Source organism: Bufo gargarizans, chromosome 2, assembly GCF_014858855.1.
Source record: "Bufo gargarizans isolate SCDJY-AF-19 chromosome 2, ASM1485885v1, whole genome shotgun sequence".
In the NCBI taxonomy this organism is placed as follows: Eukaryota; Metazoa; Chordata; class Amphibia; order Anura; family Bufonidae; genus Bufo; species Bufo gargarizans.
Window position 1 is genome coordinate 517,609,546 of NC_058081.1, and position 24,502 is coordinate 517,634,047.

A 24,502-nucleotide genomic window follows, 5' to 3' on the forward strand; every position below is an offset into this window, starting at 1 on the left:
GGTGGAACTGAGAATGTGCGTCCACCTCAGCAAGGTGGACAGAGAAATGAGGAAAAGAACAAACAGCAGGTGGTTTTTATAAAGATATATTTCATTGAATAACTCAGTGGCTGTACTAAATTTTGAGATTTTCCTAGCTGCTTGTGCAGGAAAATATGTACTTTATTAAAGACAGTAGACTCCATTATATGTAACTTCTTTACTGGACTCCAATCAACAGCAAAGTTTAAATAAAGATGTGAAGATTTTTTTTTTTAAAGAAACATGCAGTGAGGTCCACTGGCAGCCAATCACAACACAGCATAGGATATATAAGCTCCTGTAATATGTAAACAAACAGAAATAACAAACTCCCATGTCATCAATCTTTCCTGAACGAAAAACTGGAAATCATCCAAAGTTCAATGAGTAATGTCGAGGAAATCGATCGACTGAAGACTCCTAGAAGAATATTAAACTAGAAGAGAACAGAAACCGGGTGGGTTATTGGGTGGGATAATGTTCGTCTCCTGTCTTTAATAAAAATCCATATTTTCCTGCACAAGCAGCTAGGAAAATCGCTAATTTTATTACAAGTAGGAGACTCATGTTTAAAGCTAATACAATACATGAGTAATAAACTTGAACTCTATATTATGCGATTAGATTAAGAACATGGAAGTATGAGGTTCGGGTCGAAAGTAAAATGTTTTGTGGATTCTGACGACCAGTCGGCCACCTTAAGAATGTGAGATAGAGAGGCACCAGCCTGCCTAAACTTTGTAGACGAGGCACCCCAAACGGAATGAGCCCCGAATACGGAGGTATTGATACCTGCTAATTGCATAGACTGCCTAATCCACCTGGCTAGAGTTGGGGATGAAACCGGAAGGTGAGGTTTACAGAACGATATTTATAATTGGGAATGAGCTGGTTGCCTAAGAGATTCAGTCCTACGTTCGTAGGCCTTGAGACAACGAACAATACACAAATGTTCTTGTTGAAAGGCGGGGTAAAAAAATTGTCTCTGAGATATGTCTAGGGCTGTGACTGTTGAAAGAGAGGAGGCATAGAAGAGTAGCCAACTTAAAAGAAAGGAGCTTTATAGATAGATCATTATCTCCCCATGAGACGACAAGATTAAGTACCAAAGTAACATCCCAGGTAGAATGATACTTGGGTAAAGGAGGTCTGCGGAATTTCATACCTTTTATTAACCTACAGACAAGGGGGCTTTTACCTATTGACATATTCTGGAGCTAAACGTTAATCGTCCGATAGGCTTTCCCAGCATCAAAAGATGCTGATGGGTAATTCACAATCTGTACCATAGGTGCATGAACGGGATCCACGTTCCATTGTAAGCACCAATCAGCCCAAAGTCTCCAGGCTGATCTGTAAGCAGACCTCGTACCTGGGGCCCAAGCATCTGAGAGGATATCCTGAGCTGAGTGTGAAAGTCCAATATCAAACACTGTTGACCCGAGATGAGCCATGCTACTATATGAAGTAGATCTGACAAGACTAAGGGATGAGGATTCCCAGAAGGGTCCAGGAAAATGGAATGATGAGTTGGCAATAAGCGAGGAAAGTCTATGGTCATCCCCAGGAGTTGAGGAAACCAAGACTGAGTGGGCCAGAATCGTCAATTTCTGGGTTCTGGTCAACAACAGTACTCTCGGAATGAGGGCAAAGGGGGGGAACGCGTATAGAGTTCCCGAAGGCCAGAGGTGGACGAGGGCATCTGTGCCCAACGACTCCGGGTCGGGACGCCAGCTGACGAATTTCGGAAGCTGACGGTTTAATCAAGATGCGAAAAGGTCTAATTGGAGGGTGCCCCACAGTGAGTTTGAAAATCATAGGATCTAGACGCCAGTCCCTGTGTCTGTTAGAAAGCAAAAGTTCTACTCTGGGACTGAGTTGCAAAGGCCCGAAAGATATTCCGCCTTCAGCATAATGTCTCTGTCGAGACAAAAGTGCCAGAATTCTTTCGCTATGTTGGCCAGGATTTCTGATCTGGTGCCTCCCAGACTGTTCACATACTGTACTGCAGAGATGTTGTCCATCCGCAAGAGAATGCAACAGTGCGATCTGTCTCTTGCAAAACTCTTGAGGGTAAAAAATCCTGCCAAGTGTTCCAGGCAATTGATGTGAATATTTCCCTTTTCTTTAGACCATTTGCCACCAGTGGATAAGGAACCACACCAGGAACCCTATCTGCTGCAACTGGCATCTGATTCCAGAATCAGATCTGGAACCGAATTGAAGATAGCCTTCCCTTTCCATAATTGGATGTGATCCAACCACCACAGGAGTTCCGCTTTGGCGTCCGGGGAAAGGGATACTTTGTCCAAATATCCCAAACCTTCCCTGAGGTGACAAGTTTTTCAAACGTTGGAGAGCTCGATAATGTAGAGGAGCTGGGACAATTGCTTGAATGGAAGAGGATAGCAGATCTACTATCCGAGCTAAAGTGCGACGTGAGATCCGCTGTCTGTTCAAGACTGACCGAATCTCTCTTCGGATATTTTTTAGCTTCATGGGAGGGAGACTCAGAAAGGCTGACTGAGTGTTGATGATAAAACCCAGGAATTCTACTTCCCGAGAGGGAGTTAGAAAAGATTTCTCAAGATTGAGAAGGAATCCCAGATTGGTCAACAAGGTCGTGGTCCACTGAATATGGAGATGTATGAGGGACAAAGATTGGGCCATAATGAGTAAATCGTCTAAGTATATTATGAGACGAACACCTTGGGACCGCAGTAGAGACACTACTGGTTTTAATAGTTTGGTGAAACACCAAGGAGCCGAGGAAAGACCAAAATGCAAGCTTTTTCTGGGTTTCCCAAACAAATTGGAGGTATGGCTGGGACAGTGGATGCATAGGTATTGTGAGATAAGCATCCTTGAGATCTATTTTTGCCAGTCAATCGTGCAGTAACAAAAGGTCTCTCAGGAAATGAATTCCCTCCATTTTGAAGTGTTGGTAAAGCACGAACTTGTTGAGGAATCTCAAATTGATAACTGGTCTGTGACCGCCATCTCTCTTTTTTCACTAGAAAGAGATTTCTTACAAATCCTGGGGATTCTGAGGTTATTGGAATAATAGCGCCCTTGGAATAGAGTTCCTCTATTTCTAGTTGAACTAGTGTGCGGTCTGACTCTGAGAATGTTATTGGATAAGGTGAGTGTGTTTGTATTGGTGGAAATAGGAATTCTATTTGATATCCTGAGGCCGTATTTAAAACCCATGAGTCTGATGTAATCAGAGACCAAATGTGTGAAAAATGTTTTATCCTGCCCCCTAGGGTTATTTGTGAAAAATACTGTCTGGGAACACTCACCTGCGGAGGTTCTGGTTCTTGGAAAACCTCTATGGCCTCTCGCTCTCCAGGGGCGTCCCCTAACTGGGGAAAAAAGGGCATTGGGTTGAAGGAGTGGGATGGAGCTGGATATCTGTCCGCTTGGGGAAGGCCTCTTGGGTATTGATTCTCGTGGGTCAGCCGGCTGGGAAATCTGCCTCTTTTCCCAGCCCTCCCAAAAACACGACCCTGGAAAACTTTTTTTCATGGAGGATTGTGCTGTCAAGCGATGAAAACAATCCTACGTATCCGTTTAACTCCTTAATAAAGGAATCCCCAAAAAGGTAGCCATCTGGGGGTGTTACTGTCAGATGATGCCATATGGATAAGTTGGGGGTCCAACTTCATTAAAATACTACGTTTTCTTTTTATGCAAATGGAGGCGTTAATATTGCCAAATAAACACACCGCTCTTTGTGCCCAGCCGTTTAGAACTGTTAAATCTATAGGGGCATCTGAAATTGTGTCTTTCTCTGTTAAATCTAGGATTTTTGTTAAGGGGCCTAGTAAATCCAAAAATTGATCTTGAATGGCCCTGAAGGAGTGGTCTACACCTTTCTTGGGGTTTCTCCCCGATTTGACTAAATACTTCACCAAAGTTGGATCTAAGTCAGGGGTGTTTGCCACTTTTGATTGTAAAGTGGCTCTAGGGCACTCTGCCCGCAATTTGCTATGGGCCGACTTATCCAAGGGTCTCCTTATCCCAAAATTTTAAAATTGGGGCACCCATTCCCCTGATCTGGGGTGTTTAATATCATTGGGATTGAAAAATGGGATTCCTGCGGCATCCAAAATGGCGGAATCCGCTGTATTTGGGCCCCAAAAATTTTCCTGATCGGAAAAGTCTTTGTATTCCAAATTCTCCTCTTTGTCGGAGGAGACCATTTCAACCGTATTGTAATATACGTCTTGGGCTTGACTCGGGATGTCGAAGCCTTTAGAGCCCGCTTAATTTTTAAACTCCTCAGGGGCGGAGGTTAAGAGTTGTAAACTATTGACATCTGAATGTACGCTTTTCTGTAGTGTTAGCGTATGAACCTGATCCTCTTTAGTTTTAGCCATTTTGGCTTGTTTATTGGGCTGAGGATTGGTAATTATAAAGCGGTGTTTGCAAGAGTGTTTGCCTTGTTTGTGAAGGCCCTGCACCATCTTAGATGCAGAATCTTCCGCTGACAAAAAAATATCCAAGGGAGTGGCTGGAATCGCTTGAGGTAAATTCGGAGTGGCGGAATGAGATATGGCTTGGGCCACAGATTTATTAATAACCTCGTGCACAGATAACATAACAGAGTTTAATGGTGTGTGAACTGACTTTTGTATGGTTTGTTCCATCAGAGACTGGATTCAATTTTGTCCAAAAATTCAAGACCCTGAGGATCTGAGGCTGCTTCAGCATTTCCTTCAGCCATGAGGAATATATGAACAATTGTCAAGAAATAAAAGAATTCCAATAATGTAACATATGACAAAATTCTATGTGTAAGATGGGATAGGAGCTCTAGCAAAATGCACTACTAGCAGAAAAAAAGAGACTTACTAATTAGTATGAGGTGATTAGGAGTGTCAGAATGCACATAAGATATGCAAAAGTATGAATGATACTTGTGGTAATACAACTGGAGGGCAGAAGATGGCGCTGGAGGACCGGTAAATTGAGCAGAGAGCTGAAACTCGGCGGGAGAATCTCTTTAGTGCTGAGCCTGAGGTAGTGAGGAGATTGTGTGCAGCGAAACACAGCTGATGTTAGCTGTCACTCGCACACAGCGGAGAGCAGCGTCCTCTCAGGGGGAGAAGACGCAAACTCGCCACTGGAGCACGGTAGCGGGGAAGTGGTAAAAAGATCTTAACACTAAGGGGAAGTGTATGAGAGTTGTGTGATAACCCAAAACAAGGACCACTTTACCACAGGAAACAGTGGGGTACCGTGGTAGTAGCTATATGTGGTAAATATCTATGGGGGTGAATATAAATATCCTGTCACACAAGACAAAAAACAGTACACTTAGCTGCAGTCAACAGCAAAGAAAGAGGATGATTTGCATATTACAGGAGCTTATATATCCTATGCTGTGTTGTGATTGGCTTGCAGTGGACCTCACTGCATGTTTCTTTACATTTTTTTTCTTCATATCTTTATTTAATCTTTGCTGTTGATGCTGTTGATTGGCGTCCAGTAAAGAAGTATTACAGATAATGGAGTCTCCTGCTTGTAATAAAATGTTAAATTTCATATTGTCTGTATGTTACAGAGCTCCAAATTCCATGCATTGCCATAGAGCTAGATAATGCATTTCTGCTGCTTGGAGCCTACACTAGGGGAATTTAACAGCTTACTGTATACAGCAGTATGCAGTTAGCTCCCTCTAGGGGCTGCAGAGTTTAAATAGGGATTAGGAGCACTGTATCAGAAAACCAGAACCTTAGGCTGGTTTCACACTAGCATTTCTCAGATCCAACAGGCTGTTGTCTGCTGGAGCAGCCTGTCGGATCTCTCTGTATCCGGCATTGCCTGAAGCTACAGGGATGTCATCCATCTGTGTGTGTGTTGGGTTGGGACAGGATCTCTGCCGGTCCCCATTTTAGTTATTGGGGATGGTGGCATTCCTGTGGCTTCTGGTAATGCCATATCTTAGTAATAGTGTTAAACCAGCCTTAAAGGGAAACCTGTCACCTCCAAAAACCATCCCAAACCGCCATTAGTACCTGAGAGTAGCCAGCAGTGTGTTGCCGACAATTTTCTTCCTGAAGGCCGATGCGGCTACAGCTCAGAAAACGTTCTTTTATCCCCTTCCAGCGCGCTACTCTAGTCATGCTTGAAGCAAAGAGACCACTGCCCCCTTGACTTCAAGCATGACTAGAGAAGCGCGCCAGCAGGAGATAAAAGAACGTTTTCTGAGTTTTAGCCGCATCGGCATCCAGATAGAAAGTTATTGTCTGATAAACGCTGCTGGCTACTCTCGGGTACTGCTGGCGGCTTGGGATGGATTTTGGAGGCGACAGGTTCCCTTTAAAGATATATTATAATGAATGGTTTTCAATGGTAACTTTGTAGACTGAGACAACATGGTGCTTCATACACGGGATTCTAGAACTGTTGGAGAAGCTGCCCCCATCCAAGTTTCTGATGGACTAAATATACAGAAAAAAATTTAAATTAATTTGGTTTCTAAATTATTGTCCACAATTTTGTTCACTTTATCTTAGCCTCATTGTGGCCTGAAGTGTTTGATGTTTAGTTCCATCTGTTGTACGTAGGTATTGCAGTTTGACCAGTGAAGACCATTGGCCACAAGTCCACTAACTTTTCCCCACAGTCATAGTTGTGCACCAGTATCTAGGAAATGTCTTTTTGACATCTGTGAGACAGTAGTGGAAACTTTGACCCTGTCCTAGCCCTGCAGGGATTACTCAGCAGTTGCCATATGCTATGACACGGTTTGGGTCTGTTTTCCTACGTTTTCTTCTTGCTGTTTGCTGCTCTCACTCTTTGTACTTTCTGCTTTTTTCCCTGTTTTGTCCGTCCTCCTTCCCTACTCCATTTTTAAACCCCGCTGCTCTGTGAATTTTGTCACCACCACCATCTATTTGCCCCATATGTCATTCTCTCAAGTTGATCCCATTGTGGGGACTCCACGCCGCAGACCTATCTCCTTCTGTCCCTGCTGTGTCCACGAAGGTAATGTAGCTTTACATCCCTGTCACATCCCGGCTGGCTCACCAAATCATTTACTTGCCTGTCACATCCTGATTGACTCGAGAACCCAGCTTCCTGATCTTTCCCATCCATTGCCTGTTTCTCCCCGGCTGCTGCTAATGTGATCACTGCATGACTAGCTTCTAACCCAGGAACGAGACTCATACGTGTGATTTCATCTGCCTGGTTTATTCCAAATCAGCCAGTTCGAGGTCTCTCCATTTCTCTGCTGTGGTTGTGCCCTTGCTGTGGACTTGGTGTTGTTTTCGGCCTCCTCCTTAAGGTGTCTGGTGCTTCCTTTTATTGTTATTACCAGACCGCTGTCCTGCGGTGTCCTGCTCCTCTGTCAATAGATATTTGCATTGTCTCACCACGGTCTCATTTTCAGACATTGGCATTGTTGCTGGATTTCCTGCAATGTAGTCCTGTCTGTGGGTAATGGTGCCTTGTAGTGGAGGACCAGCATTGTATTTTTATTGTGTGTATTAACCTTTTTAGGTTTCACAAAGCTTTCTTCCCAACCCATTGTAAGGATTTAAGATTTTTTATTTATACTGGATTTTGAGGAAAAAATATCCAAATGCAGTCCAAATGGTGACCTAAATTGTAAGGATGAGGTGATACGACAAATCAGTTATTAAATCCTGCCTGCAAAAGCTCTTTGGCTATAATTTGAACCTTAAAGGGGTTATCCAACACCTATAATGACCCCCCCCCCCCCCCCTAATGCCAGGGCCCCTCCATATAGGTTATACTTACCCCACTCCCTGGCACCCACGTCGATCCAGATCCCTACATGGCCACTGCTGAATCTCCCCGTTGCACGGGTAGAGCAGCCAATAGCAAGCCACAACGGGGGACAAGCCTTCCTACCGTCGCCCACTATGCTAGAAAGGCTCGTCCCAGTCGCGGCCTGCTAAAAACGCTGGTTTGTTATGGAGACGCAACGCGGGTGCAGGGGAGCGGGGTAAGTATAACCTATATGAGGGGCCTTGCATTAGAGGGGGGTCATAAACCCTTTAATTATAATGTATATAATTGTATTTTTGTTTTTTATTTTTTTTAGTTGCTCCCCTGAATATGGCAGTGCGCTGCCTATGGGTGTAATACAAATGACTGCACCAGAACCGATCACTTACATTTACTGTAGATTTGATCTTAGGTTTCATAAACTTCACACGGATTCTTTATATTGAACCATTACATCTGTCCATCCCAAACACCCATACATATGTTTGTGTATTTTTTGTGGTTGCATCAGACTATTCTTTATATCCTTATGTGGAGTTTGTGGTGTTTTTGTTGTTGAAATAGCTGCTACCTTTTGTTGGGTTCAAAAGGAAATGTGTCATGTAGAAACTGACAGTGGTTGACAAGAAGACATTTTTATAGATAAATGTGTTTTGTCTTGAGCCTAAAGGCTTCTTACTTTTGCAATAAAAAATACAGGGTGATTCAAAAATAGTGGTGTGAAATAATAGCCTCTGTATTCATAACTTAGAGAGCATAACATAAATTTCTTAACACGAAAAAACACAATATCCAAGTTTTATCTATATACTACATATGTTCGATGAAAGCTCCATTGGTGACATGGCAGATGTTGAGGTGGCAGTCCAGTTCTGCATTGACACATGCCAGCATATCCTCGGGTATGAACGTCACTTTTTCAGTGATGCGTTATCAGTTGGTTCATATCCTGTAGCTGGAGGGGTCCAATGCACTAAGTTATCGATGTAGCCCATCATAAAGTAGTCTGAATGTTAAATCTGGTGATCGTGGAGGCCAGCGCAACATTAGTGAGTCGTGTATATCATTGTGGCCGATACAATGTTCCGGTATGGCAATGAGTAGGAGCACCATCCTACTGTTAGACTACGTCTGGCAGATCTTCCTCTCTCTGTGGCATAAGCCATTCCCTTAAAATTTCCAGGTAGGGGCGGCCAGAGACAGTATCATCAGCAAAAAAGAAGGAACCATAGACTTTGTCTGCTTAGTCCACAGGCAACATTTATTTTGGGGTCCCTCAGGTGCTCGATAAGGGCATGTGGGTTTTCTGAGCCCCAGATTCTTATGTTGTGGTGATTGACCTTCCCACGAGAACCTCATCACCAAACACCAGCTCGTCAGCAAATTCCTCCTCTTCCAATTGGCCCTGCAAGTCAATGCAATACAAAAGTCACAGCATTTTGGTTTGTTATCCGGTTTCAGCCCCTGAGGAATTTGTAATCTATATGGCTTACAACGCAGACTTTTTCATAAGATACGCCATACCGTGGTTTGTGGCACTTGTAAGTTCCATAGTAGTCAGCTTGGTCGACTTGGTGAAATGCAGTTTTCTATACGGAGCACATTTACCAAATTTATACTATCACAACAGAACCCGATCTCGAAAATTCCAACATGCAACAAGCTTTTTCTTGCTGTGATGTCACCATCTTAAACCTGCCCATTTGTGCACAGGTTTAAATTTATGGGGTTGTCTCACTTCAGCGAATGGCCTTTGTGATTGTCCACATTTCCTCCTTTGCTGGGTTGATTCATTTTACCATCACTTTATACACTGCTCGTTTCCATGGTTATGACCACCCTGCAATCCAGCAGCGGTGGCTGTACTTGCATACTATAAGAATAAGTATGGCCTCTCTGGTGGCCGGCACCGCGGAAGTACGCATAGTCGAGCACTTTTTTTTTTCTATAGTCCTCAATTACGGCCACCGGTTCTGGATTGCAAGGTGATCGTAACCATGGAAATAAGCATCAAAAATAATTAAGCCAGCAAAGGAGGCAATATGGACAATCAAAATACAAGTAAGTGCCTGGTATTCACTTTCTCTACATTATGAATGCTATTTGCCGAAGTGAGACAACCCCTTCAACTATAGGGGCAGATTCATGAAAACTGCAACCAATCAGCACAGCTTTTATTTTTTAAGTGCAGAATTTGTTTAATTACAGTTCTGTACTTTTGCGCCCTCCTTTTTGAATCACCCTGCATGTGTAATAATTTAAGCCACAGACTGGCATCACCCAGGGAGTGTATGAGAGGCACGTTTTTCAGCATGTTTCTAGTGTAGTCAGTGCAGACGTAGTGAGGCGCAAGGCACTATGACTGAGGCAGTGATAACTGGGGCTCGTTGTTTAGGTGACCGTGGCTCTGCAGGAATTGGACAGTTTGTTTTCTGTATGGTACAGATCAGTAGTACCCCATCGCTCAGATCAGTAGCTCGCCTGTCAGCTGCCCCCATGTTTGGCTTTGTGTCTTCTTTTTTTTATTTTATTTTTTTATTTGCATCATCACATTTTTCCCTCCAATCTCTGATTCCAGATAATAACATTTTTTGTTTATTACAGGAATGGGCAAGAAAGATGACCCAAAACTGATGCAGGAGTGGTTCCGTCTAGTGCAGGAGAAGAATGCACTGGTCCGATACGAGTCTGAATTGATGATATTGTAAGTTATCAGATGGCAGTGTTGTATCCAAGTTTGTTGTGTGATACTATCCGCTGAGCTGTTTCGGATCCTGCTTTTAGTGATACGGTCTGTTAAAGGGTTTCTGTCACCTGAAATATTGGTATTAAGCTGGCTGACATTAGCAATCAGGTAATGTCATCTGAGAGGCTCCGTTCTCCCACCTCTGGCCACGCCCTGCTACACTAGATTGACAGGGCCCGGCAGCGTTCACCTCCTCCTGCCGGCCCTGTGCGCTGGATAGATCTCGCACCGTTCAGTATTCGGCGCAGGAGCAGTGAGGAAGCTGGCAGCCGGCAAGCGCCTTTCACTCGCTGCGCCATATACTGAACGGGACGGCGCAGGCGTGAGATGTACACTGCAGACAGGGCCGGAGGTAGGAGACCAACGCTGCCTGGCCCTGTCAATCTAGTGTAGCAGGGCGTGGCCAGAGGTGGGAGAACGGAGCCTCTAGGAGCAGGGGCAATGCCCCCCCCCCCCCCCCCCGCTCCTAGAGGCTAATTAGCATATTATAAACGTTTGTTTTTCTCAATAATGGCGGCAGGCAGTGAGATGGCACTAATATAGTTATGTTCAGCTGACATTAGCACATCGCTAATGTCAGCCAGCCTAATACCCATTTTTCAGGTGACAGAAACCCTTTAAGCTGTGTATCTACTCCAGTCATGTGTGATACTGTGTGAAGTTCTGATAGATCAAAGTCCTATAGTAGATTATGATATGGGTCTACATTTCTGACTCCTTTTGTCTTCTCAGCGCCCGGGAGCTGGAGCTAGAGGATAGGCAGAGTCGACTACAGCAGGAGCTGCGGGAGAGAATGGCTGTGGAGGGTGAGTTGGTGACCCTACTCCGATAATCGAATAAACCAATTCAGGTTAGGCCAGCTATAGAAGTTTGTACAATGTGAAACTACAGCTCCCAGAATGAACAATGATAAGGATGTGCCGAGGGTTGTTTTACAAACTAGGAGGATGCCAGACATTATCTCACCGCAGACCTTTCGCGAGACTACATAACTTATCAAGAAATATGAAAAAGGCAACAGCAAACAGACTTCTCTTTATTCACCACCACATGTGTCCATGCAGCATTCTGGCTTACCCAAGGCATTCTGAAGCAACTACTACAAAGTGTTATGTGCCACATATAGATACCATAAATGTAATACAATCAAATAGTATATATTTGTTACATGATTTATTTATTTTTTTGTCACATTATTTTTATATTCAGTGACTGCCAGGGGAGGGCTGGCAGCCTTAGTCCTGGGGGGCAAATCCAGTCAAGTGGCCCATTTTAGCCCCGCCCATTATTAAAAGCCCCTCCTACATATAATAGGCCACTCCCAACAAACACTGTACAGCTGACATTCTATAGTTGAAGCCTGTCTACACATCATACGTAGAGGGGAGGGTCTGTCCTGGCTGCACTGCCTGCTTCACATTATACAATTGACAACAGCAGGCTACAGCCAGGAAGCTCCTCCCTCCCCTGATCATGCTCAGGGCTTGTGGTTCCCCCCCACCATCTGCCACCCGCCCGTGGCCTGCTGCCCCCTTTCGTCGTCCTCACCCAACTCTGAATCCTCCTTCTGCAAATGGGAGGGGGAGGAGCCGGAGCATCTCCTCTCCTACATAGCACCTCATACCCTTTACATCCAGTGATGTCACCTTTGATGTAGACGTTCTCTTTCCTCATCTTCTCCATTCAGACCAGACCGCCATGATGATTTTTCTGCCATCTTCCGTCTCTGCAGAAATTGAGAAACAGACATTAGTTTCCTGCCACCCCCAATACTATACTGCAGAAACAGTCCCCCTGGAAATACTACTACCACACAGATAGTGCCCCCTTAAACAATTATTGGCACACAGTGCTCTAAAAAATAACTGCGCCCAGACACTAATAGTATAAAGATAATGTCCCCCAAAAATAATTGTGCTAAGCTGATACTATGCCAGGGTGCCCCCAAAGTAACAGTGCTCCCCAAAATCCCACCAATAGAAATAATTCTCTGCCAGAGCACACTTAGTAGTAATAATGCCCCTATAGTGCCCTAGTAATCATGTTCCTCATAGCCCCCCAGTAGTAGCGAAGCTTCGCATAATACCCCCTAGTAGTACCAATTTTCCCTATAATATGACAGTACATGAAATACCCCCGCTTAGTGCCCGCAGTTGAGCTAATGTCCCCATAATGTATGCCAGTATAAAATACCTCTATATAGTGCCCCAGTAAATGCCCTCATACTGCTCCTCTCCCACTTCCCCATAGTGTTCCCCATAATATGCCAGTAAAAAAATGCCCCTTAGTGCCTCCAGCAGATGCCCCTATAGTGCTCCTCTCCGCCACCATGTGCCAGTAAAAAAAATGCCCCTTCTTAGTGCCACCATATGCCCCAATAGTGCTCCACTCCCCCATAGTGCCCCAAAATAATGCCCCATAGTGCCGCTCTCCCCTATAGTGCCTCCCATAATGTGCCAGTAAAAAATGCCCCCTTAGTGCCACCAAATGCCATAGTGCCCCCCATAATGTTCCAATACAAAAGGCCCCTTTAGAGCCCCCACTTCCCCATAGTGCCCCCAAATAATGCCCCTATAGTAACACCAGATGCCCCATAGCGCTGTTGTCCCCCATAGTGCCCCCAGAATGTGCCAATAATTGAAAAAAGCCCCTTTAGAGCCCCCAGATACCCCCATAGTGCTCCTCTCCCCCATGGTGCCCCCCCATAATGTGGCAGTAAGAAATGCCCCCATAGGGTGCCAGCTCCCCCCCCATAGTGCCAGCTCCCCCCCCATAGTGCCAGCTCCCCCCCCATAGTGCCAGCTCCCCCCCCATAGTGCCAGCTCCCCCCCCCATAGTGCCAGCTCCCCCCCCCATAGTGCCAGCTCCCCCCCCCATAGTGCCAGCTCCCCCCCCCATAGTGCCAGCTCCCCCCCCCATAGTGCCAGCTCCCCCCCCCATAGTGCCAGCTCCCCCCCCATAGTGCCAGCTCCCCCCCATAGTGCCCGCTCCCCCCCCATAGTGCCAGCTCCCCCCCCCATAGTGCCAGCTCCCCCCCCCATAGTGCCAGCTCCCCCCCCCCCATAGTGCCAGCTCCCCCCCCCCATAGTGCCAGCTCCCCCCCCCATAGTGCCAGCTCCCTCCCCCCCCATAGTGCCAGCTCCCTCCCCCCCCCATAGTGCCAGCTTCCCCCCCCCCATAGTGCCAGCTTCCCCCCCCCCCATAGTGCCAGATATCCCCCCATAGTGCCAGCCCCCCGCAAAGAAGAAAAAAACAAAACCCTAATACTTACCTCCATCAGCAGCGATGCAAGCCTCTTCCGGCCTGTGTCCCTGCTGTGTGCTGCCCGGCTCAGGCATCGCAATGATAATGACGTCATTGCGCTGCCTGAGCTGGCCTCTGATAGGCTGCAGGCATTAGTGCCTGCAGCCTATCAGAAGAACCGGGGAGGGACACGCCTCTCCCTCCCCTGCCCCACAGCACGGCCGCAATTACATCCAGGGCCGCGCCGCCTGTGGTGATCGGCGGTGCGGCCCTGAAGAATAAAAAATTAAAAATTTTTTTTTTTTAAAGACTGGCGACCCAGCGGCCGTTTATTTAGGGCGGCCTGGGGGACAATTGCCTCCCTGCCCCCCGCCCCTGAGTGACTCAGAGGTGACATCTTCTCTAATTGGAATTATTCTCTTTTTTTTTTCATCTTCTCCATTCAAGCCCAGACTACCAGAGTTTGCTGCCCGCCATTTTTGACTCCTTAATTTTACATGAGATCCTGACCCTCTGTACTAGCTCCAAATACTGACCGGCATTGTGCTTCTGAATATAATACAGCCATGCACAGTGCCCCCTGAAAAAAATTGTTCCACATAGTGTCACCTAAACCACTACTTCCTATGGCCCCTAAAAATGGTCCCACGCATTCTGCCACTGAAATGAATAATAAACACTGTGCCCAATAAAAAATCAAGAAGGTCACTGTGCGCCCTGAAAATACTCATCTTCCCAAGTTTCCGCACTGCCACCTAGCTATGTACAGTTGTGTTCAAAATAATAGCAGTCAGACATCACTAAGGCTACTTTCACACTTGCGTTCGGGGCTCTGCTTGTGAGTTCCGTTTGAAGGCTCTCACAAGCGGCCCCGAACGCATCCGTACGGCCCCAATGCATTCTGAGTGGATGCGGATCCGCTCAGAATGCATCAGTCTGGCACCGTCTGTCCTCCGCTCTGCTCAGCAGGCGGACACCCGAACGCTGGCTGTCCGCCTGGCCGTGCGGATGCAAACTGATCAGTCCAGAGTTACAATGGAAGTCAATGGGGGCGGATCTGTTCGAAGGTGACACAGTATGGTGCATTTTTCAAACGGATCCGTCCCCATTGACTTTCAATGTAAAGTCTGGACGGATCCGTCTGAATACAAATTGTACTTAGACTTTTTTAGTAAAATATAATGCAGACGGTTCCGTCTGAACGGATACCATCGTTTGCATTATAGGAGCGGATCCGTCTGTACAAATACCAAACGGATCCGCTCCGAACGCAAGTGTGAAAGTAGCCAAACCTGATCAGTCACTGTTTTTGGTTGAAATTATATTTCTACATGGCAAATAATTTACTAGCAGGTGTAGTAGAGTAATAGAAATCCAACAGACCCAACAGTCATGACATGCATGATGCTGATTATGTGTAATTGAATCACTAATTCAAAGGGGCATGTTCAAAATAATAGCAGTGTGGAGTTCAATTAGTGAGGTCATTCATTCTTTGAAAAACCGGTGACAATTATTGCCCTTATTTAAGGAAGGAAGGCAGCAAATGTTGTACATGCTGGTTATAGAGCATTTCTCTCTGAAATTCTAAGAAAAATAGTTTGTTCCAGACATTGTTCAGAAGAACAGCGTACCTTGATTAAAAAGTTGATTGGAGAGGGGAAACGTATAAAGAAGTGCAGAAAATAATAGACTGCTCAGCTAAAATGATCGCAAATGCTTAAAATGGCAATCAAAACCTGAAAGACGTGGAAGAAAGCGAAAAACTACCATTCAAATGGATAGAAGAATAGCCAAAATGGCAAGGACTCTGTGAGAATTTATTCAAACCCCACCCACAGGAACCGAACCTATAATAATCAGGGATCCCCCTTCCAATGCAAACCTGCATTATCCCCTGAGGACGCCGAAGCTCGGCGAAACATGTAGGGATGTGGGAGCACTAATTTTTTAGTTCAGACTGAGCTAGTGAGCATTTAAAGCAGAGATTTACAGGCAACCAAATACTAAGTTGCTGCAGTGATATGAATCAGTAGGGCAAGCCCTGAGAAAGTATATCAGGTGCTATCCTACTATATGATGTGTATTGAGAAGAGAAATACACAGTAGAATTCACAGTCTCACTGCTCACTCTGAGGAATTTTAACCCCTTTTTAAAAAATTAGAGTGATATTCTTTCTTTTTTAAAATAGACATCAATAAAGGTATATGTTTTAATGAATAAAAATAAAAGATAGCCAGTAGGTGATCCAAGTCACGCTTTGGTCTCCTTGACCTCTGAAACTTGCGTTATATATTTAAATAGCGTGACCACCTACTGTAGGACCCGTCTAGTCTGTTGTGTGTATGATACTGTTACAATTAGAAGACTCCTATGTGAAGCCAAGCTATCTGCAAGAAGCCACCGCAAAGTCCCACTGTTGAAAATAAGACATGCTGATGAGGTTACAATTTGCCGAACAGCACATTGACTGGCCTAAAGAGAAATGGCGCAACATTTTGTGGACTGCTGAAAGTAAGATTGTTCTTTTTGGGTCTAGTGGCCAGAGACAGTTTCTCAGACGACCCCCAAACACTGACTCCAAGCCACAGTACACTGTGAAGACAGTGAAGCATGGTGGCACAAGCCTCATGATATGGTGATGTTTCTCATACTACGGTGTTGGGCCTATTTATCGCATACCAGGGATCATGGATCAGTTTGAATACATCAGAATACTTGAAGAGGTCCTGCTGCCTTATGCTGAAGAGGAAATCCCCTTGAAATGGGTGTTCCAACAAGACGACGACCCCAAACAAACCAGTAAACGTGCAACATCTTGGTTCCAGACCAACAAGATTGACGTTATGGAGTGGTCAGCCCAATCCCCGGATCTTAATCCAATAGAAAACTTGTGGGGTGACATCAAAAATGCAGTTTCTGAGGCAAAACCAAGAAATAGAGAAGAACTGTGGAATGTAGTCCAATCATCCTGAGCTGGAATACCTGTTCACAGGTGCCAGAAGTTGGTTGACTCCATGCAACACAGATGTACAGCAGTTCTCAGAAACAGCGGTTATACAACTAAATATTACTTCAGTGATTCAAAGGAAAGCAAAATCTTTTAACATTTTTCAGTTCATATAGTGAATGTTTGAGTTTGTCAAGAAGAATACAAACACTACTATTTTTTTTTTTTTTTTTTTAGAGGAACAACACAAATTTTATATATTTTTCTTCATGTTTTGATTTGGAATAGAATGTGTAGTGTTCCTAATGCATTTGTGTGTATGGAAATAAAAGCTATTAGAAGAATTTTGAGTTTTATTCACTTTTTTAAACACACTGCTATTATTTTGAGCACAACTGTACGTCTAGTCAGGTTCATTGGCACTGTAGAAAGACGCAAGCGTGGCAGTAATGTAATGTACGATGATTTAATCCAGGGGCAGACAGGTGGGGAGCACTCTTCTGAAGTAGTTCAGGAAACAAAGAAATTTCAGGGATCCTTACTGGAATGATGACACTTGAGGCTCATGCACACGAACACATGTCCTCCGAGACATACGGTCCATGAGCGGGCCATATGTCCCGGAGCGGCATACATCGTGCGCACAGCATCATAGGTTACTGTGATGCTGTACGCAAGGGTCCGCCCGCGGGACTATTGTCTTGCACTCATATGATCTTATGAGTGCCGGACAAGAGTCCCGCGGGCGGCCTGATGCGCACAGCATCATAGTAACCTATGATGCTGTGCGCGCACGATGTATGCCGCTCCGGGACATATGGCCCGCTCACGGTCTGTTTGTCTCGGAGGGCATACGGTCGTGTGCATGTGCCCTTAGGGTGAGGATATATCATCCAAATTGTCTTCATTTAGTCTACAAGTTTCGTTACTGGGCTAGTGTCTTCCTCAGGCCATAATTATGCCTATGGCCTGAGGAAGGCACTAGCAGAGTACTGAAACACATAGCCTAAATAAAGACCATTCAGATTATATATTCTCACTCTAAGGGCTCATGCACACAACTGTATGTATTTTGTGGTCTGCAAAACACAGATCTGCAAAAAATACGGATGACGTTCATGTGCATTCCGTATTTTGCGGAACGGAACAGCTGGCCCCTAATAGGACTGTTCTATCCTAGGAAATGTTCTATTTTTTTTTGTGGAACGGACATATGGAAACGGAATGCACACGGAGTAACATCAATTTTTTTGCCGACCCATTGAAAGGAATGGTTCTGTATATGGTTCACAAAAAAAAACCTTAGGGCTCATGCACAGGAACATATTTTCTTTCAGTGTTCGTTCCGTTTGTTTGTTTGCGGACCTATGTGGAACCATTCATCCGCAAAATAAGGAATGCACATGGACGTCATCCGTATTCTTTTGTGACATTTTTACTTTAGCATTGTGATTCATCGTCTTCCCAGGTATCTAAACCCTGTCCAGTACAATATATAAGCAAGCTTGTTCTCGGCTGCTAATTTGTAAATGAGGCAACCCCCAGACAAACAGTATTCTGGGAACCATGTCAGAGCTCCCAGACTCATATTTGGCTGAGAGTTCACCTTTCCCAGTACTGCAGAGAATGATCCCTAGTCAGGTGACTTTACATAGCTTGGTCTCCATATTACTTATAATTTAGGTTGTTGTTATTATTGATGATCAAACTTGGCCCATACTAAGAACCCATAAGCCAGACCTTCACTGATCATTGCATTTTGCCACATCTCAAAAGGTGTTATGTTTTGTGTTTATTACCCACAGACCAGCTGAAAAGCGAGCAGGAGCTCTCAGATGAGAAAAGGATCCTGAACGAGATGCTGGATGTGGTGGAGCAGCGAGACGCGCTGGTGGCACTGCTGGAGGAGCAGAGACTGCGTGAGAAGGAGGAGGACAAGGACTTGGAGGAAGTGATGTTATCTAAAGGCTACAACATGAACTGGTCCTGAGGTTCCTCTTCCTCCTGAGATGTTGGTGACCCCCTCCTTATGAGGGGGGGTATGTCTTAAACGTGGGGGTCAGCACAGAGCTGCCTTGATGAGGTCCTTCCCATGGAGATGTTACATGAACCCATTAACCCTTGCACAGCACTTTAGAGTGCATTGCTGCAGATAACAGAGGCAAAGTTTCCCGTCGTTGTGAGGGACTTTTTATTTCCTATACAGTACACCACTGAGAAGAATTTCAGAGCTGCAGTTTCTATTCAGGTTTACAAAGTGGCGCCAAGCATGGACTCCGTGTTACTTTCGTCCCAGACAGTGGACAATGGAGAAGTGATTGTTCACTTGCAGTTGGGGTATTTGGCCACTAGGTGGCTCCTCAGTTATGTTTTCTGGCTCAGTCGTCCTCTTCATAGAAGATTTTAAAGGAACATTGTGTGTTCTAGTGTTTTATTATGAGATTGAGTACAGGTGGGTGTCAGCAAGTACGTGATGCATCCATGACTGCGTTTAATGGGCCAGCACTGAAACCCTCTCCCCAAAGTACTTCTGTTCTCACAAACAGATTACCGATTGTATCAATGTGTGAATGAAGATAGGATGTTTCGCTGTTTTTAATCATAGTCTTCTTTTCACCTTGGAAGAAGCGAGCAGGGCGAAATCAAGATAGTCTACTCCACAAGACCCACTTGAGTTCTCTTAAAGGTTCTTCGTTCTTCCATCACAGTGCCGCACTGGGCAGCCATTTTTTATTTGTGTAGTTGGGATAAATGTCGGGGTAATACCTGCACTGTGAGAAATGTTCCTTTATTATTTCAACCTCCAAAGATAATTTTAAAAATAATTTTTATTCCCCTCAACATATTGGGGGATTCTAATGCCCATTACAGCAAGTCTCATGTCTACAGAGTTGGGTTAGTTGCCCACAGCAACAAATTCATTTTCTTATTCTTAAAGGGGTTGTCCAGCCAGATAAAAAGTAGGTTTGATGTGTTTGAAATTTAATATATTGCCAGTACGATTGGTGCCCCACTGTCCAGCTGCCCTTGAGGGTTGGTTTGGACTCTGCACTGAGCCACACAACTAGCCCCCTTCAAGTGCGTCACTTGTCACATGCCTACACTGAGAGAGGGGGTGAAAGAGTTCACTTTCTCTGTCGGTACCGACCACAAAATGCAGCTGGACCGGTGCCAGTACCGGCACATTGTGGCCGCTAGCATACTGAAAGTATATTAGAAAAAGTTAACCAATTTAAAATGCATCAAAACAACATTTTACTTGGCTGAACAACCCCTTTTAAGTACAGGTCAGCAAACGAAAGTTGATATAATTAGTTGCTGCAGGCAACTCCTGCTTTTTGTCTGCTATCTATTTTATACATGCAAGTCTATTTCATCCAATAATAATTGTCGTTCCTCTGTACATCACAGTATCAAGGTTTCCTATTGGTCTAAATCTGTCAAAAAATATTCGGAACCAAGAGCAATACGGCTGAAGATCACAGGTCTAATCAGTCTCGTTCTTAAAGGAGTGGATATTGTTTTTTGTTTTTCTACAGTTACCGATACGCCTGCTGCATTGTATGATACAATTGAATGTCTTCACCTTTCTGAGGCCTCAACACCTATATATTTTATGTTACATAGCAAATATTAATTGTGCTGCGGACATGTGTCCAGGTGACCTGCTGCCATTGTACCATGTACTAGTAGTTTCCGTGTTTTCAGGTGCAATGAACGCCATCACAACGCTTTCAAACAATACAATAACTATATAGATATACAGGGCGAGTCAGAAATCAGGAACATCACCTGCTTTCAATTAAATGTAAAGGATCGGTTCAAAATGGCGTATGTAGCCTATATCATATGTAATATCATAATGGTAATAATGAGATCTGACATTAACCCCTTTCCACCCTGCCACATACAATGAATTTAAGGCAGCTCTGCATTTTATGAGTGAGCCACTGTAATAGTACATCACAGTGGCAACGGCATGGTAGCTGTGCCCATGCTATCACTTGGGGTTTCTGGGTGTATCATATAGAGGACATCCTTCTCTAACAGCCAGGATCAGAACGAACTCTGATCCCACCAATTAACCCATTAGATGTCACATTCAGTGCTCTCCTCAGCATCTGCATATCACAACAGTGGTGGTTTGCCATCGCGGCCAGGACCTTACCCAGGTCTGCCATTTATCTGCGCCTATTAAGCCGTGCCAGAGGCATAATCCACTGCGATACAGAAGTATTGCATGATCAAAGCCCCAAAAATTGTAAAAAGATTTATAAAAGTACTTTATTATGGAAAGAAGATAAAAAAAAAAAATGCACATATCTAGAAGTGCAGCATCAGTAAGGACCAAAGGTATGAAATTATGAAGCAATTAATCCCATACAGAAAAAAAACACAATCACCACAACCAATGTTTGGTTTCACACCGACTAAAAACAGTTTAAAGAGTGATCAAAAAGATGTATGTACCCCAAAATAAGCCCTCATACAACCATGTCCACAAAAAGTAAAGCTAAGGCCGTTTCAAATTAGACCACATCAATAAAGAGTTAACGTAGAAGCCATCCTATTTCATGAGACAATATCTGTGACGTCCAAGAACTCAGACAAAGCTATAGAGCACCCACAAAACGCTCTAACTGAAGGGCCATACAGATCAATGATTTGAGTCGTCTGGGTGATCTGTATCTCTGAGTTGCTCTTGGATACAGGAACGGACTTTACCACCATGCAAACCAAGCAAATGCTTAGAGCCACATAATTCAGGGGGCTCACCAGTGTCCACAAGCAGTTGGCCGAAATAAAAACCTCTAAACCAGGGATGGACAATACAGTCTGTGCAGCCAGTTGCTGGTTCAGCTGCACAGGGGCCCAGAGGGGAAGGAGGCTCTTCCTAGCTGTAGATCTGTAGTACAGAAGTGCCCAGGCTCTACTGCTAAGCTGAGTGTGGCTTACCAGTGCCCTAGAGGAGAAGCCCAGTCTGCCTCCGATCAGATTTGATGTTGCACTTTTGTTGTGCGACACGACACAGTGTAGCCTCAGCGTCTTACAGTAAGTTGACTGCTTCTTGACTCACCCTGTCATTCTATTCACTGCACTGTAGAAATCACACCTATTATTATTGAGCACTCTATATGGAGGATATGATTCCTAGTACTCTGCAGACATTATTAAGTACTGCTAAGATGGTGGTCATTGTATGGGAATGGCTCAAATCCTCTTCCTGCTGCAGTGTCCTCCTCACCCAGCTAGGTTCTCACTTCAGCCGAGTATTAGGATACAAGCACACAGAGCGTTCGTTATGTGGCCGCAGTGCAGTCGCGTACCGTGTGGCCGCACAGGCTTCAGCTGGTCCTATTTAATCTATTGAGGACCATACTGTTTAGCCTGTATTGTTAACGGCTGTGCAGACTGACTTAGGCTAGGTTCACACTGAGTTTTTCCAGACAAGGATTTGGTGTGGATTTCACTCCACAAATGCTTGCAGAACTTCCCTATTACTTTCAATGGGGTGTCTGCATGCTAAACCATACAGTGCTGTTTTTTTCTACATGCGGTTTTAGAAACCACTCCATGGAAAAAAATAGTGCCCTGTCCATTCTTGATGCTAAATCTGCATCCGGAATTCCATAGAAAATGGCTAGAAATAAAAATCCTGTCCAAAACTGCACAGCAAAATGGCATGGAAAAAAAAAAATCTGATTCAAGTTTTGCATCCGTTTTTTTTTTTCCGCTTACAAAATACTCTGTGTAAACCTAACCTTAAGAGTGCCTACAGACATGGCAGATTTTGTTGCAAAAAATCACTTCTATTCATCTGGATTGGGTTGTTTTTGCAAGAAGCGCATGGATTTCTGCAGGCCCTGTTCAGATGAGTGGAACTGATTTCCAGTCTCATAAGTTTCTGCAACAAAATCTGCTGCATGTGATAGCGTCCTATACAGTGCAGTTCTCATTAGTTCAATTAGGGGCCGCTGTGGACTGTAGGGCTGTACGGTATGTCATTGCAGCGCAAATGCATTGCAACAGAGATACAAGCACGCCGTGTGCTCAAGAGTGGATCCGCAATTTGCACTTAACGTCTCATGCACACAAATGTATGTTTTTTTCCGTATCCGTTGGATTCTTTTGCAGCCTGTATGCGGAACCATTCACTTCAATGGGGCCACAAAAAAAGGAAATTACTTTGTATTCCTCGTCCCCATGGCCATTCCAAAAAAATACATGTCGTATTATTGTCCGTATACCGGACAAGGATAGGACTGTTCTTTTAGGGGCTGGCTGTTCCGTTCTACAAAATGCGGAACGCACGCGGCCGGTATCCATGTTTTGCGGACTGCAAACCATCCAACGGTTGTATGCATGAGCCCTAAGTCTTGATTTGCCCATCATGTTATGAGTCTGAGAATCCTGCAGCTCCATTCTATACTCTGTATGTGGTGGTTATACGGAAGGTTGATGGATGATTTATTTTGACGTTTTCCTGCTGTATGTTGTGTGTCGTCATAACACATACAGAAGCCATGACACCTGCTGCTCTGCACAACCCTTGACCGACCAGAGGGTTCTATTTGCAATGGTCTCTTCTGCTTCTTGTAGTGGGGGTGCAAAGTCCCCCATCCTGATAGTAACCCATCTGGGCACATGGTCACTTGTTGGTGGTGACCCCCTGCCTCAGTGCCCGGTAGGGCGATATCAGGCTGTTTCGTACCACAGTCACTGGTTGTGGTTGCCTCACCCTGAGAATTTGCGCAGACACTGTTATCACTTTGATTTCTTTGTTGTGTTTTTTTGTCAATTAACTTATTTTTTAATACTTGAAAGAAAAGTTTTGCTGTTTTATATATAAAGGTTAAGAAGTGAAATCTCTGTGTTCTGTCTCTTAATTATTTAGTTTCCTGCTCTAGGAGAGGGCTAGGTAGCTTACTATCATGGGGTAACATTACTGTGATGAATACCATGCCTCGTGCCCGCTTGATGTCACCTACGTCGAGCTTGCGAGACACAGTATGGTCACTTGTTACCAAAGTGTGACGTTACGCCCTCCAGAGGAGCAGGTAAGGTCAGCTTTGTACAGTTTACACAGACACCTCCTGTCCACGCGGGCACAGAGGCAACGAGCTGAGAGCCTTTTTTACTGCCTCCGTGAGACGGCGCCGCCTCAGTCCGGGTATACTGCCACCAGCTTCTCGTTTGATAGAAGCCTGGTCCACTAACGGGATTATGTAGGGTGAGAAACCAACCCGCGGTAGCTTATAACTAGGCCGAAACACGGACGTGGGGATTCGTTATCGAGATACATGACAGCACAAGATTAAATTATATATTTAATCGCTTTAAGGGCACACTAGATATAACACTATACAAAAAGAATATATATTAAGTGGTCTGAGGTTACAGATACAGGTGATATAGATACAACAGGGTTAAGCAGTGCAAAAGTGAGTTACCGGGTAGTTGAAAGTTCTATGATGGTGAAATAGTCCTTGGCTGCAGTCACGTGGGGGCAGTGATGTCAGCGGTTTCCAGGTCTCTCCAAACACATTTGCACAAAGTGACCCCCTTTCAGAAAAAGACACCGCCCGCTGGCTTGCATGGGCTTATGACTTGTAGCCGGCCGCTCCCCTCTCCGCCTATGGGTAGGGTCCACCCATCCTTCTCTGGTGCTGGCAGCAAATGACCCATAAAACCCATTAGGGCTCATAGCCCCAGACCAGAATGTCGCAGGAAGATTGTTCCGGGCCCAATTTATCCGCCTGGGTTCCAGCTACAAGTC

The 24,502-nt window shown here is 44.8% G+C and overlaps 1 protein-coding gene across 9 annotated transcripts in view; it reads left to right on the forward strand.

Moving 5' to 3' along the window:
- Positions 1 to 23,591, forward strand: part of MICAL3 (microtubule associated monooxygenase, calponin and LIM domain containing 3) — a 136,898-nt gene extending 113,307 nt beyond the window's left edge. For 7 of the 9 annotated variants that reach the window (XM_044281342.1, XM_044281343.1, XM_044281341.1 and 4 more), the window contains 4 exons: positions 6,952 to 7,017; positions 10,390 to 10,489; positions 11,264 to 11,337; positions 18,531 to 23,591. In XM_044281342.1, coding sequence (XP_044137277.1) covers positions 6,952 to 7,017; positions 10,390 to 10,489; positions 11,264 to 11,337; positions 18,531 to 18,715 — 425 coding nt within the window. In that variant the 3' untranslated portion in view covers positions 18,716 to 23,591. The remainder of the gene's footprint in view (positions 1 to 6,951; positions 7,018 to 10,389; positions 10,490 to 11,263; positions 11,338 to 18,530) is intronic. The other 2 variants (XM_044281345.1, XM_044281349.1) reach the window with 1 other exon arrangement.
- Positions 23,592 to 24,502: the final 911 nt, after the last annotated feature.